Source organism: Procambarus clarkii, chromosome 43, assembly GCF_040958095.1.
Source record: "Procambarus clarkii isolate CNS0578487 chromosome 43, FALCON_Pclarkii_2.0, whole genome shotgun sequence".
Classification (NCBI taxonomy): Eukaryota; Metazoa; Arthropoda; class Malacostraca; order Decapoda; family Cambaridae; genus Procambarus; species Procambarus clarkii.
The window spans coordinates 13,222,729-13,239,035 of record NC_091192.1 but is presented as its reverse complement, the minus strand read 5'-3'; the positions used below and the strand labels follow the sequence as shown (position 1 = coordinate 13,239,035).

General features: G+C 43.6%; 1 protein-coding gene across 1 annotated transcript in view; it reads right to left on the bottom strand.

Annotated features, from left to right (window-relative positions):
* The window catches only part of LOC123756013 (major facilitator superfamily domain-containing protein 6), an 88,310-nt gene that overhangs the window by 56,675 nt on the left and 15,328 nt on the right, over positions 1–16,307 (bottom strand). Inside the window, exon 2 of the mRNA XM_069300052.1 lies at positions 10,596–11,241. Coding sequence (XP_069156153.1) covers positions 10,596–10,692 — 97 coding nt within the window. The 5' untranslated portion in view covers positions 10,693–11,241. The remainder of the gene's footprint in view (positions 1–10,595; positions 11,242–16,307) is intronic.

Below are 16,307 nucleotides of genomic sequence, written 5' to 3'. Positions count from 1 at the left end.
TTAGAAATAGCAAATGAATTTAATAGCTTCTTTTCATCGGTTGGTGATAACCTTGCCAGAAAAATCTCAGACTCAGACACATATCAACACATATCTTGCCTCAACCTGTCCTCCTAAAAAGAACGTCGCTTTTGGCCGTTTGCCCGTATGGCCGAATTTGGACATAATTTCAAAATGAAAATAAATTTGGGATTTTTTTTTCAACAACAGTAAGTTAAGGGTCCTCTGATAGGTTAGGTGGGCAGGAAATTCTCATTAAGTTTCAAAACGTTATGAAAAACGTTAAAGTGTCCTCTTATAACCTCTGCGCGTACACCGGACGACTCAAATAGAAAACGGAACAGAACGTCACTTTTGTGAGTCGATTTCATTTCAAATTACGTCCAAATTTGGCCATAGCGCGCATACGAGCCAAAAGTGACGTTATTTTTAAGAGGACGGGTTGCTCAGGCAGCTATCCAAACTCTCTTCTCCTTTCACCAGTCAGCCCGACAGATGTGTCCATCATACACTCACTAAAAACCAAAGCTGGGACAAATCAGTGAAATCCCATCCATTGTATACAAGAGCGCCTCCCATACCCTTGCGCCACCCATAGCTCTGTTGATCAACAACAGAGCTATGTCATACCCTAGTGTCATACCTTCCCTGATATCCTAAAAAAAGCAAGAGTAACGCCAGTTCATAAAGGAGGCAATCCAGCAGAGAAACAATCAGAGACCAATATCAAATCTACCCATACTATCAAAAATATTTGAACAAATTATCTACAAACAGCTATACTCTTACCTCGTAAAATTCGACATACTCAGCCCCTGTCAGTTTGGCTTCCGCTCCCAAAAGAGTACCAACGATACAATTATTAGTCCCTTTGATATAATTTACTCAGCCCTTCACAAAATTAAGTTTCCGATTGGACTCTTCATTGACCTGAGAAAGGCCCTTTATACTGTTAATCACAACTACCTCCTACGTAAACTTCATCATTATGGAATCCGAGGCCATGCCCCTGGACTATACCCAATCCTATCTTAGTGATAGATACCAATGTGTAGCCATCAATGATATAACCTCTCCCACTCTACCAATAACCGTTGGAGTGCCACAGGGCAGCATCTTGGGACCTCTCCTATTTCTTATATACATCAATGATCTGCCTAATATCTCTAACATTCTTAAATCTATATTGTTTACTGATGATACTACCCTCATCTACTCAAATCCCAACCCACACACACTAAATAATGTTGTTAATAATGAACTAAAAAAAATCCACTTATGGATGTTGTGATGATAATCTCCTTCAAGAGATTGAGCCTGCTCTTCCCTCCACAATTACGTCGATACAACTATATAAAACTACTATGGAAGAAATGTCCAACAACGACAACAACACCTCCAAGGTTTGCCAGAGCGAAAAACGTATGCAGCCAGGAACACCTGCTCAGACTCAAACCGCCAAACTACCCGTCTTGCTGCCGGCTCCTCTGATTGGTCGCCGGTCGGGCTGCAACTGCACTCCACCCCCCCATACTACTTGATGTCTGGGGCCGCCACGACCTCAGTCCTCAGAATATTCCGTGCTTTCTCACAGTTAACACTTCTCCCTGCTAGACGTAAGCTTTGGCGTACGTGTACTGAGAGAGGTGATAGCTTAAAGCCAATATTCCAGCACCTTTCATTTACTTGTATATTGCACTTCTTGTTATTTTGTCTTAATGTAACTTTTCATTGTGTCATTTAATTATTCTTATTATTTTGATTGATTGATTTTATTATACGAATTTGTTTGACCATTTTATTCATGTTTTATTTCTTTAACGTAATTAAAATTTCATTGTTAAAATTTACTTGTGTTTTGTGTGTCTTCTCCTTACCTTACCACAGACGAAGTTCCAGATTTTCTATTTTTTTTAATACTATGTGACGAGGCCATACCCCTAGCTTTGAACAGCCGAACACCAACGCGTTACCGTCACATATTATATGGGGGCCTGTCCTAGGAGCTTCACTCAGGTACTGGTGCCAAGTGGTAATTTATGGTAAGCGTATTTAACTTTGTTAACGTAGCTTTACTATTTTTCATATTCAATTTCATTTTTTATAAGGTGCGGTGTATTGTGCATTACGAGAGTAACATATGGTGAAGGTGAGACAACTTTGGATTACGTGGCGACTGTAGGCCTCAGTCATACTCTTAATTGGTCATCTCTCCCTCCGTGTTATTACTCGTGTTTACCATCTTTGTCCCTTGAATATTTCTCATTTTTGACAGATCATCATATTGGTACCCTGGTACTGTGGTCTGCCCCGGGTCAAGAGTACCCAATCTTCTGCAATCTGACTGTAGGAGGACAAAGAGGGCCATAGTTCCTCTAGCTCGAACTTTAGTTGCTGAATTGGGACCTCAGCAGCAGTTCTCGTCACCAGTTGACACCTCGCACCCCTACACGTCAGTCAGAGATGATGATACATACAACGGTAGGGAATTAGCTTACTTTTTCAGAGCACAAAAGTTCGCTAATTCTGTAAGTATCATATTAAATTCAGTAGGAAAAACTTGCTTTATGTCCTATAGAGACTTGGCAAGGTATGCCTACATCCTTGGACTACCAATTTTACTTTTGAGGCAATTAACTGTTTCATTTGTTTTCGAAACTCTGTTTCATTTGTTAGTAGGATTTTCTTGCCCTTATCCTCTTACATGAGTACCGGGTACAAGATTTCCTGCGCCCTTGATTTAATTTAATCATTTAACATCTTTTACTTAACTTTAATTGTTAAAGATCCCACAGGATAGGTACCAGTTGCCACGTTGTTCTGTTTCTGACATTCACTATTGAATATTCGTGTACCTTTATTTGCTAATTTCACCATGTTTCGTCTCCAAGCTTTCCGTGCAAATCCAGCAGGTGAAATAGGGACTTTAAGTCGTGCCAAGAGGACTGAATTACAAACTCTTGCACATGAGTATCAACTAGAAGTTCCCTACCAAGCCAACAAAAATGACCTATACAACCTGTTGCTGGATTACTATTTAGAGCAAGGTAAGATAGACTCTGAAACTTACTATATTGCAGATAAAACTGACTTGGCAACGATGAAACTCAAACTAGAGCTGGCCAAGATTGAACGTGAACAACAAGAACGAGCTGCTGCCATACGAAGGGAAGAACAAGAACGAGAAATCACCCTCAGAGAACGTGAAACTACTTTGAGGAGAGAAGAACAAGAACGCGAAGCTGCCTTGAGGAGAGAAGAACACGAACAAGAAATCGCCCACAAGGAACGTGAACTCGCCCTCCAGGAACGTGAGGTTGCAATGCTCCAGGAGCGGGAACGCGTACAGCTTAAAACACTCCAGGAGCGGGAACGCGTACAGCTTGAAACCAAACAACGCGAGTTGGAGATGCAACGCGAACATGACAAGCAACAAGCGACTCTGGCTCTAGAGTGTCGTCAACGAGAATACACGTTGGAAACTTCACACCTCGCTCAACGCCAGCAAGCTACTGCCAATCTTCCCGTCAGTTTTAATATATCACATGCAAGTAAGTTAATGCCATCCTTTGTAGAAGCAGAAGTTGATGTGTTCTTTACCACCTTTGAAACCCTTGCTAATCAACTCAGTTGGCCTGTCGACCAATGGGCCACACTTCCCAGAGTCCATCTTACAGGTAGAGCTGCAGTCACACTCAGTACTTTGGCGTCTGAGAATGACTACCACACTCTGAAACAAGCAGTGTTGGACGCCTACCTCCTCTCTACAGAAAGTTATAGAAGGAAATTCCGTGACCACCTGAAGGCAAGTACCACTACCTTCCTTGAGTTTGCTAACACGAAACGGAGGTATTTCATGAAATGGCTGGAAGCAGCACATGTCTCTACTTTTACAGAACTCGTCAACCTGATGCTTGTTGAAGAATTCTTGAGACGTGTGCCGCCTCCTGTCCGCCTCTACTTAGCAGATAAAGAAGAAACCGACTACCTGAAGTGTGCTAAGTCGGCTGACACTTACAGCCTCATCCACCGGCTGACACCCGAACCATCCTCCAGTAAGAAGTCGTGGTACAGTTACGAGAAAGTGAGCCCCGATCAAGCTGGTTCGCAACTGTACTGCAAGTATTGTAGACTCTATGGACATACCATAGACAAGTGTGGTAAGTCTCAATACAAGGGAACCACTGACCAACAGAAACCCAAACCAACTCCTCCTAAGTCCGGTAAGCCTGTGATGAATGTTGGTGTTAATGTTAATGATCTTTCTCTTTTCAGTAACCACCTGTATACTGGAACTGTCTCTGCCAACGGTTCAAATCCGGAGGGACGTTTCAAATTGAAGATCTTGAGGGACACAGCGGCTCTACAATCGATCATCTTGAAGTCGGCTGTGCCCAACATCACCTACACCGGAGAAACTGTCTTCATCACTGACCTCACTGCTACCACTCCATACCCTCTCGCCAGAGTCCACCTGGATTGTCCCTACGTGAACGGAGAAGTCCAAGTCGCCGTCAGGGAAAAGCCTTTTCCCATGCCTGGAGTGCAACTTCTCCTAGGCAACGACTTGGCAGAAGACCTGCAACCGACCAACCTGATCGTCATGGACAAACCCCAGGTGTGTAACTCTGTGCCAAGTAACCCTATTCTAGAGTATGTTCCAGCAGAGGTTCAAGAGAGTGATGAAGTTTCTCCTCCGGGTTCGTGACCACCCGTGCACAAGCCGCACGTCCACAGCCAGCTGACTCTACTGCTACCGCTGTCCCTCAAGACCCTCAGAAACTCCCCCCGCATCTGACCAAGTTGGAGTTCCGTAAGTTGCAGAGGGAAGATCTTACTTTAACACCATTGTTTTTCCAGGCTGAGACTCAACCCGACAGTATTCCTGGGTTCTTCCTAGAGAACGACTTGCTCTACCGCAGATATAGACCCAGTAAACTGAAGGAGGAGGACGATTGGGCCAACATCGAACAACTTGTGATTCCTACCAGCCTGCGGCCCACTATTCTACACCTGGCCCACGGAGCGCTCTCCCACTACGGCTTCAACAAGACTTACCATGGAATTCGTCAAGACTACTACTGGCCAGGTATGGTAAATAACGTCAAACAGTACGTAAAACAGTGTCATACATGTCAGATGGCAGGCAAACCGAACATCTCCATTCCCAGAGCGCCACTGATTCCCATACAGGTGCCTGCGGAACCTTTCCACAGACTCATAATAGACTGTGTTGGTCCTTTACCTCGGACCAGTTCAGGTAACGCCTACATCCTAACCATCCTGTGTCCTACCACCAGATTTCCCATAGCAGTTCCAGTGAAGAACATCACGGCTGCTATGGTTATAAAACATCTATTGAAGATCTTCACTCAATACGGATTTCCCAGGGAGATTCAGAGCGACTGTGGTACCAACTTCACCAGTGATCTCTTCAAAAGGACACTGGAGGAGTTCAACATCAAACAGGTATTGTCCAGCCCCTATCATCCTGCTTCACAGGGTTCTCTTGAACGTAGTCATCAGACAATCAAAGCACTCTTGAAAAAGTTTTGTAGTGAAACCTCGAAGGATTGGGATAAGCAGATTGACCTTATAATGTGTATTTTCAGAAGTCTCCCCAATGAGTCCTTAGGAGTATCTCCTTATGAGATGCTCTACGGCCGTAAGTGCCGTACTCCCCTTAAGGCTTTCAAAGACTCTCTCCGAGATGCCACCTTCAGTGAGCATCAGAATGTGCCCCAGTTTCTTCAAAACCTTCAACACATTCTCGAGAGAGTCCACCGCTTTGCCCATGATAATCTATTGAAAGCCCAGGAGAGAATGAAGACTCATTATGACCAGACCAGCAAAGTAAGAAAATTCAAGCCGGGAGACTTCGTCCTTGCATACTTCCCTATCCCAGGTTCACCTTTACAAAACAGGTTTTCAGGACCCTACCGCGTCAAAGAGTGCAGGAATAACAACAACTACGTCATAGAAACTCCAGATAGGCGGCGGAAGACCCAGCTGTGCCACGTCAACCTCCTGAAGCAATATAATGGTACTCCTCCCACTGTCCTGACTAACTGTTCTACCTTCACAGAACCCTACATCCACAGTGAGATCTTCCCAGCTTCTCCTCCCGAAAGCACTGACCAGGAGTCAGCGCTTTCTAATTCCGAAATCCTTAATGATCTTCCCAAATACTTTCAGGATAATAATAGTGCTCCTTTGCCATATTCTAATTCCACTCTCACCTCGTCAGATAAGCCCTTCATCCTCCATGTCGACGCCAGTGGTACCGACATTGGTGGTGTCGCGATGCAGCAACGAGGCGAGGAGAATACACCTGTCAGCGACTACTGCTACAAGGAACTACGGAACAATTGGCAAGGAGCTACTCTTCATCCTGAAGCTCCAGCACTTCACTCCACACCTGAAAAGTGCTCGGTCCACCATCAACACGGACCACACCACCCTACACCTCCTGCAGCACGCCCACTTCTCATCTCAACGTCTTCTACTATGGGCTTGCTAACTGCAGAAATTCAACCTGGAGACATGCTATACCAAGACTCCGACAACATCTTAGCCAATGATCTCTCCAGAGTTTATGAAGTGGAAAAGACTCCATCTAATACTCCACCACATAACGACGTACTTCTTCCAGAACCGCAGGCTTCGGGGGAGAGTTGTGACGATAATCTCCTTCAAGAGATTGAGCCTGCTCTTCCCTCCACAATTATGTCGATACAACTATATAAAACTACTATGGAAGAAATGTCCAACAACGACAACATCATCTCCAAGGTTTGCCAGAGCGAAAAACGTATGCAGCCAGGAACACCTGCTCAGACTCAAACCGCCAAACTACCCGTCTTGCTGCCGGCTCCTCTGATTGGTCGCCGGTCGGGCTGCAACTGCACTCCACCCCCCCATACTACTTGATGTCTGGGGCCGCCACGACCTCAGTCCTCAGAATATTCCGTGCTTTCTCACAGTTAACACTTCTCCCTGCTAGACGTAAGCTTTGGCGTACGTGTACTGAGAGAGGTGATAGCTTAAAGCCAATATTCCAGCACCTTTCATTTACTTGTATATTGCACTTCTTGTTATTTTGTCTTAACGTAACTTTTCATTGTGTCATTTAATTATTCTTATTATTTTGATTGATTGATTTTATTATACGAATTTGTTTGACCATTTTATTCATGTTTTATTTCTTTAACGTAATTAAAATTTCATTGTTAAAATTTACTTGTGTTTTGTGTGTCTTCTCCTTACCTTACCACAGACGAAGTTCCAGATTTTCTATTTTTTTTAATACTATGTGACGAGGCCATACCCCTAGCTTTGAACAGCCGAACACCAACGCGTTACCGTCACAATGTCAACGAACAAAACTTGACTTAACATACAAAAGACCTACTACATCTTATTTGGAATCAAATCAACAAATGCAATTCAGCTTCAGATAGACAATGTAAACATCAGTAATAACAATGATGGAAAGTTTCTTGGTCTATTCCTAGACAAGAGACTATTTCAGCACCCACATACAATACATAACTAAGAAAGTCTCTAAAACAGTTGGTATACTCTTCAAAATCAGATATTATGTACCTAACTCTGCTCTCATCTCACTATATTATGCACTAATCTATCCCTATCTTAATTATGGTATCTGTGCATGGGGTTCAACAACTGCAAACCACCTCAAGTCCATCATTACCCAGCAAAAATCTGCTATCAGAATAATAACAAATTCTGTTTTCAGACAACACTCAGCCCCTTGTTTAACTCCTTAAACATGCTAAACATAATCTCACTCCACACATTCTCTTGTGCCAATTACATTTGCAAAACCCTGTTCTTAAATGCAAATCCTGTTCTGAAACTCTCCTTGGACAGATGTAATAGGATCCATTATCGCCACACCAGAAATAAATATCTTTTTGATATCCCCAGAGTCGAACTTATTCTGTGTAAACACTATGGAAATAAAGGGACCTTGTCTACGCAACCCACTCCCTAATGATTTGAAAAGTTGTCCAACTTTTACGTCATTCAAAAACAAAACTAAAAAGTTCCTAATTTCATCTTCATAGTTTCCTACCTTGTTGCTTTAAAATTGCACTGTATCAAGTATTACCCAATCTACTAATCCTTATGTACCTAATCCAAACAACCTTACCATTGTGATCATGGTTGTCTTATGTGCGCTATCAATCAGCTGTATGGTGCCTATTAATCTTTGTTTAAATTACCAATCAAGCTGTCACTGCAATCAATCAGAGCTACTAATGTACTTTAATGTACCTACTAATCTCTCCCATCTCATTTTTTTTCTTACAATCTTATCAATTTATTAATTCTGCTAGAATTTACCTACTTAAAATTATCTGTTTGATTAAGGACCTGCCCGAAACGCTGCGCGTACTAGTGGCTTTACAAGAATGTAAATATCATGCTATGTATCCTCACAAACCCAATGTACTTTCTTGTAAATAAATATCTGGAAGAGATGTTGATTTGCGTTGTTTACAATGTAACATTCCGGCAGGTGAAATTATGACTGCATGAGACAACTTGATTGGTTGGTTACACGACACACGTGAGGACACCATTATTACCTGGTTCACGACACGTATAGTACGTGAGAGGACGTGATCTGGATGTGTCCATGGCTTGTTAACCAGGCCACATTCTACTGAGACAGCTAAGCTGGTCCAGTACATATAATTAATCAGTAGTTAAACATTAGAATAATCATTAGTATCACATTACTATCAATAGATTAGTTTTGATTTAGTAGAATATATTAGAATAACCCCCTCAGGCTTGTGAAGGAGTTTATTAGTGGGATAAAATTTAACCTATACAGTCCACTCTCTAAAGAAATAATTTAATAGTAAATTAAATACAATTAATTTAATAAACAAATAAATAATAACTAAAATAAATAATCAAATGTCACTCGTAAATTTTTCATGACTACCGAAACGTCGTTGTCTCCTCATCTTGTGGTGTGTTGTTTAGTTCTCAACCCACAACAGTTTCCTCACTCCCAGGTGCCTATTTTACGGCAAGGTGAGCAGCGGCATGAGGTGAAACGTAATGTGCCCAACTGTTTCTGTCCTGCCTAGGGACTGATCCCATGTCCCTCAAATCTAAATATTTGCTTAACAAATATCAAACAATATAAAATCTATTCAAGGCTACTAAAAGAAAGACAACACTGCACTCAAGCCATGGAGGCTCCGACATTTTCCAACTGTATTTCCATATTTTTTTATAAATAAAGTAAGTAAAGTTGGTTATTTTAATTTAAAATATAATAACCCAGGCAAGCAGCCTTCACAACACCCCGTTAAGGGGGCAAACCACGAGCCTTCGAGCCACGAGCCAACCAAACAATCGTTGCCTCCCACGAAGAGGGAGCCCGGCATCGACCATACACAGAGGGGGACCAGCAGAGGGAAGCGCTAGTGGCCTGGTATGTGACTCCACAGATAGCCCACCTCACCCCACAACAGGTGACACGCCAGCAGTCAAATAAAGGAAAGCAGGCAAGAAAATCAAAGTCCATGCCAAATTCAAAGATTGAGCCAATACAGCCTATCGAGTTCGGCGGCGAAGAACGAAGTCTTTGCTTCCCGTGCCTCCGGAGCACGGGAAGCAAACAGCTTATTCAGTCGGCTTCTTCATCAGTTCAGCCGATAAAGCCACAGCAGAGGCCAAGAGCCCCGTAAGAGGCCATCTACCGAGCGCCTTCTCAGAAAACTATACAATGGCATCCAAATGCAAACAGGCATTTAGTTCGACTGCCACAACCACCACTAACAACAAAACCACTCGGGCATGGAGCTGCCCTAGACCCACGCCCCGAAAGAAATGGGAGCAATCAAGCAGACATTGAAGGGTGCATAAGAAAGGACTACCAAACCCACCTAAAAAAGGAAAGTTCACTAGCCAGAAAGACATCAGAGACTCGGAAAATTAAAGGAGGAACAGACCCAAACCGGAAGAGGCCAGTAAGGAGGTCCATCGTCCTCCAAGACCAAGTCTTGCAGGAGGAACATGAAGAATGTCCTCCGAGCCGACGAAGGAGGGACCGGAGATGAAGGTAACGTCTGGAAAGATGAACCCTACAGGCTCAAAGGCACACGGAACTGAACCTCAGGGAAGAGCCACACAGTAACACAAGAAAATCTAAATCCCAGAACCCCAGATGAATAGCGACATGCCAGTCCAAGTCCCAGAGGGCAAGATAAATCATCCTGGCATTTGCCCCAACACAAGGTGAGCCTGGACCAAACTGGTCATCCAAAACGCTGAATAAGCGATAAACCGGTTCAGTCTGAACAGATAAAAGTTGAAATGGAACTTCAAGTTCCATGTTTGAAAATGAACCCGAATATACTACCAAGACTTATTCTCTGTTTATCCACAATAATATTAATTCAACACACGTCAACAGCAGTCATAAGGTTTTTGTGAACAGGCAAGTTTCTACCACCACGTGTGTGTGTGTGTGTGTGTGTGTGTTTCTAGTTTTAACTATTTTCAGTTTATGACGAAGATTTTTATGACTTTTTTTTTGCGTGACCCACCTGCCAGCAGCATGAAGTAGGTGACCTTGATGATCAGGAGCCTGGTATCCAAGAGGTCGCTAAGGAACTCTTGGATGCCAGAGGTGATGCATCCCATGGCTTCAGCCGAGGACGGCTTGGGCCAGCTGGGGGTGAGTTTTGACCGGTTGGGGTTGGCTTGGGCCAGATGAAGGTCGACCTGGGCCAGATGAAGGTCGACCTGGGCCAGATGAAGGTCGGCCTGGGCCAGCTGGAGGTCGGCCTGAGCCCGCTGAAGGTCGGCCTGAGCCAGTTTAAGGTCGGCCTGGGCCAGTTTAAGGTCGGCCTGGGCCAGTTTAAGGTCGGCGGGGGACAGCTCGAGGTCGGCGTGGGCCAGCTGGAGGTCGGTTTGGGCCAGCTGGAAGTCGGCGTGGGCCAGCTGGAGGTCGGCGGGGGCCAGCTGGAGGTCGGCGGGGGCCAGCTGGAGGTCGGTTTGGGCCAGCTGGAGGTTGGCTTGGGCCAGCTGGAGGTCGGCTTGGGATCAGTTCGGCAGTGCTGAGAAATTACAGTCTATCCCTTTATTAAGTCTTTTGATTTATTTGTATTCCTTTCTTTGATCTTTGTTTGACACGTCGTTTACTCTTCTGCTGGTCAGTCTCCCCCCGACACATTCCGGTACAACAACAAGCTGCAATTAAAAATTGAATCAGCGAAAGTGTAAACGCATAAGAGCAGTGCCAAGTGTGATTATTTACATACAATACATACTGGAAGGTACAATGGGTTGTGTAAGACAAGATTTTGGCGATTAAATGTATATTCTTGCCCAGCCACGCAGTGTTCTAAACATTAACGGGGATTTATTAGACAGTATATGTTAAATAATAGTGTAGGAAATTATTAGTCATTGCATTTACACGAATTTTCCCGAAAGGTCACTAACACACTAGTGGCCTCGACGATGACAGAAAGCCGGCGGGTTGTCAAAGGTCACCCATTTGTCCTAATATTTTCCAGTTGGATTTTAGAATTTAACAGTTTTGACATTTACGGCTTCGGAGGGTAGGCGGTTCCATGGGTTTATAACCCTGTGGATGAAAAGTATCTCCTGTTTTTAGTCCTACACTGTGGCTTGTTGAAATTGAAATCGTTGTTCCTTGTTAGTGTTACATCTGACCACCTGAAGAAATTGTCTAGTTCAATATCCTCCAAATTGTTCAGTAATTTAAAAGTTTCAATGAGACCCGCCCTGTCATGCCTGGTTTGCAGTGCTGTTAGCCGTGTGGCCTCATCCTGCCCTGATACGCGAGTTAACTTAGTTCTGGAATTACTTTTATTGACCAGTGTTGCACTCTCTTCAGTGCAGTTATGTCCTTCTAAATATGGGGTCTCCATGCTTGGATACAGTAATCCAAATGGGGACGCACCAGAAATTTACACAATTGAATCACTACCTTCTTTTCCTTAAAGTCAAAGGTACGCTTGATTATTCCAAAGGTTTTGTTAGCCTTTTTAACTGCTGCTCCTACCTGTCGCAGCAGTGTGGCAATTGTGTACAATAAGTAATTCTGCTTGCCAAAGAGCGGGAAATTTTCTCTATAAAAAAAAAGAGTGATTATCGGCTTGTTCAGGCGCCCTCTGGTACTTAATAGGTCGCCCTGGGGTCACGACCTCTCCCTTCACCCCCCCCCCCCCCCCGTCTCTACGCTGGCAGCCACCTCACGCTCCCAACACTCAACCCACCCACCGGGGGGACCTCTACTCTCCCTCCCTCGTAGCGTACTGGACTCTTGTAATCCTCAAGACCTAAGGAAAGGAGGCGACTAGGGTACCAGTTGATGGATCCGCGCCCAAGTGAACAGGCTACGGGCTCGGGGCTGCTGGACACCTCTCCTCTTCCTTCTCCCGCGTTTTCCTGTTAACGGTCACCACGCTCGCGTGAACCGTCACAGACTGGTGCCCAAGGGAACGGCGGTTCCCCACATTAGCGTACATTGCTTACGTTTAACAATTTGGGCAATTGACCAGGTGCACTTTGCACCGTTAACTTGGGTGCAAACATTATGTTATCTGGTAACTGGTTAATCGCCTACCTTATCCTTGTATATCCTAGTTACACTTATTCGAGCGGGAAGATCGTGCCTCTCACAGCTACTTGAGCACTACGACAAAGTCACTGAGGCATTAGAAGAGAAACAGAATGCTGATGTGATATACACGGACTTCGCAAAGGCTTTCGATAAATGTGACCATGGCGTGATAGCACACAAAATGAAGTCAATGGGAATAACCGGTAAAGTAGGACGCTGGATACTCAGTTTTCTGTCAAACAGGACTCAGCAAGTAACTGTCAACCATATAAAATCTAGTCCAAGTGCAGTGAAAAGCTCTGTACCTCAGGGTACAGTCCTTGCACCGCTGCTTTTCCTTATTCTCATATCAGATATAGACAAAAATACAAGTCACAGCTTCGTATCATCCTTTGCAGATGACACAAAAATCAGTATGAAAATTACCTCGGCTGAGGACATTGAAAAACTTCAAGCTGATATTAATAAAGTTTTCGACTGGGCATCAGAAAATAACATGATGTTTAACAGTGATAAATTCCAGGTACTCAGGTACGGTAAAAATGAGGACCTTAAACATAATACAGAGTACAAAACACAATCAAATGTGCCCATAGTAGGAAAACAGCATGTAAAGGATTTGGGAATAATAATGTCTGATGACCTAACGTTTAAGGAGCATAACCAAGCAAATATTGCGATAGCCAGAAAAATGATAGGATGGATTACGAGAACTTTCAAATCCAGGGATCCCATCACAATGGTTGTTCTCTTCAAGTCACTTGTGTTGTCCCGTCTTGAGTACTGCTCAGTACTCACTTCCCCCTTCAGAGCAGGAGAGATTGCTGAAATAGAGGGAATACAGAGAACATATACGGCACGCATAGATGCAATAAAGCACCTAAATTATTGGGATTGTCTCAAAGCCCTTCAAATGTACTCACTAGAAAGAAGACGAGAGAGATAACAAATAATATACACCTGGAAGATACTGGAGGGCCAAGTACCAAATCTACACAGTAAAATAACTACGTACTGGAGTAAACGATATGGAAGAAAATGTAGAATAGAACCAGTGAAGAGCAGAGGTGCCATAGGCACAATCAGAGAACACTGTATAAACATCAGAGGTCCGCGGTTGTTCAACGTCCTCCCAGCAAGCATAAGAAATATTGCCGGAACAACCGTGGACATTTTCAAGAGGAAACTAGATTTATTCCTCCAAGGAGTGCCGGACCAACCGGGCTGTGGTGGGTATGTGGGCCTGCGGGCCGCTCCAAGCAACAGCCTGGTGGACCAAACTCTCACAAGTCAAGCCTGGCCTCGGGCCGGGCTTGGGGAGTAGAAGAACTCCCAGAACCCCATCAACCAGGTATCAACCAGGTATTCCTACTGGTCATTGCCGCTACTAATTGGAGTTGGCTACATGCTTATCTATTTGTCAGTTACCTCTCATTTATTCTTTATATCACAGTTATAGGCACTTCTGAGACTATAGATATAGTTAACTATAACTTAGTTAACTTCTGTAACTATAATTAACTACTTATAAGTTATCTAAATTATATACTACCTATAAATTATTGATTAATAAATAAGTCACATACCAAACGAGTTTCCTTCCAAACTACAGAACATATGCAAAAGTATAGTAACTGTGTGTACGAATACACGGTATAGATAATGGAATCGGTTTGTCAATATTATATCAGAATACATGGGGGATTATGGGTAAAACCTGGACTGGCTACAGTTGGGGCCTCCAGACGTCCTGTAGATTCAGTGGAATTCCAGGTTGAATAAATTTTACCATATGGTGGTCCAGCAACCCGTCTTCTGAGTAAGTCTATTCCATCCAGTGGTCGACCCCCAAAGATGCATTCGTCAATTTTAAAAAGATGATGCTCATTCAAAACAGGAATTTTCTCATATATAAATTAATATTGTTACGGCAATCTCTTTCTTAGGCAAAGAGATCCTGCCTATTCCTTTACCACCTATTCCATAACATATCTTCATACTCAAGTATAGGAAATCAACAGCAACAATTCGTGCTCAGAAGCCTGTGTCTAGCCAAGCCCCCCCCCCCTCCACCCTCAAGTACCCGAGACAACTGTCTAGGGCCAACTCCACTCGCCGGTCAATCAGCTGAACCGCTTGTTTAAGACTACCGGCGATAGTTACATGCACATCAGCGCCACCTACACTAGGCCTGGCCGCATATATAAGCAGTCACCACCGGCCAGACCTCAGAATACTCTTCGTGCTCTCAGCAGGAACATCTAAATATTTAAAGGTTTTCATTCTTTGGACTTTACCCGCCGCTCTCACACCGTAAAGAGGTCTGAAGCAATCTTATTTACTTTATTTTACTTTTGTTACTTAATGTGTTTGGCATTTTACCAACCAGAATAGCCATTGCTTTGTTCTTTCACTTTTACAGCACAATATTATAATATATTAGCATATTGTGTCTATATAGGTTAGGTTAGATGTTTAGGTTCTGTTGGCGATTATTTGTATTTGTAGTACGTGGGTGAAGCATTTACAGCGTTGTGGTTCGAACAAAAGTTGTCAGTGAAGCACTTGTTCTGGAAGTGTTCGGACGTCATCGTGTTTGTTGTGAGTCATGTGTAAACCGTTTTTCATTCATAAACACCTGGTGTTTTGAAGGATACGAAGGCAGCAGTTAGCTGCTTTGAGAGCTTTCTCTTTTTAAGGCTAACCCCATAATACAGTCGATAGGGCGTCCGCCTCTTATGTCAGAGGACGGCTGTTCGAGGCACCTAGTGCCCAAAGTGAATGAAGTGGTTTGGGTATATACGCGAACCTCCTGACCAGAAGCCGTCGTCTCTACCACTTCCAGCATTCAACAGTAACACACTATGGCCCAACCTGTCATAACGGCTACGTGCTCTACACCACCAACGTCTGTAACAAAGTCGTGTCATATATTTAGTCACCATAATGTGTGCGTGTCACCGTAAACTAGAGTTGTACACCACTTGGCTAGTAGAACTATATGAACTCCATCGGTATCCAAACACTGGCAGAAAAAACCTAAAATCATCCATTGTTCCCGCCTGTTCTAAGGTATCAAAGGCCTTTCTCAAGTCAATGAAGAGACCAATTGTGAACTCCCGCCTTTTCTCTCAACTTTCCACTCGGTTACAAAACACAAAAATCGTTTGATATAAGTAACAAATGTGGATACTGTCCGGGTCGGGGGATCTTTTCTCAACTCTGTAGCTAGTTTTGGGCTCGGATTCTAAATTCGAGATTCTAATAATTTTTTGCTGTAGAGGGACTGCACTGGTGCTCAAGCTGAGGCGTCTGTAGTACAGACTGCATTAGTACTGTTAACATCTCCCTGGTGACTCATCAACTGGATTATCAGACTCACTTTCTTTCGAGGGAGAACTTGTCCAACCCGTTTGTGTGTAACGTTTGTGTCGTGGCCTTGAGTAAACAAGTTTATGAATGATTTAAAATACAGCACACTAACACGTACAGAAACATCTTTAGAGGCGAGTCTGAACAGTTTTTTTTTATTAATGATAGGTGCAATAAGCTTTAACCACGTCGGGTGATAGGCCTATATTTGCCAGTGTAGAAGTCGCTGAACCTATAGGGTTTATGTAGGTCAAACTAGGCGAACAACTGACCTTCCCCAGGATGCAACCTA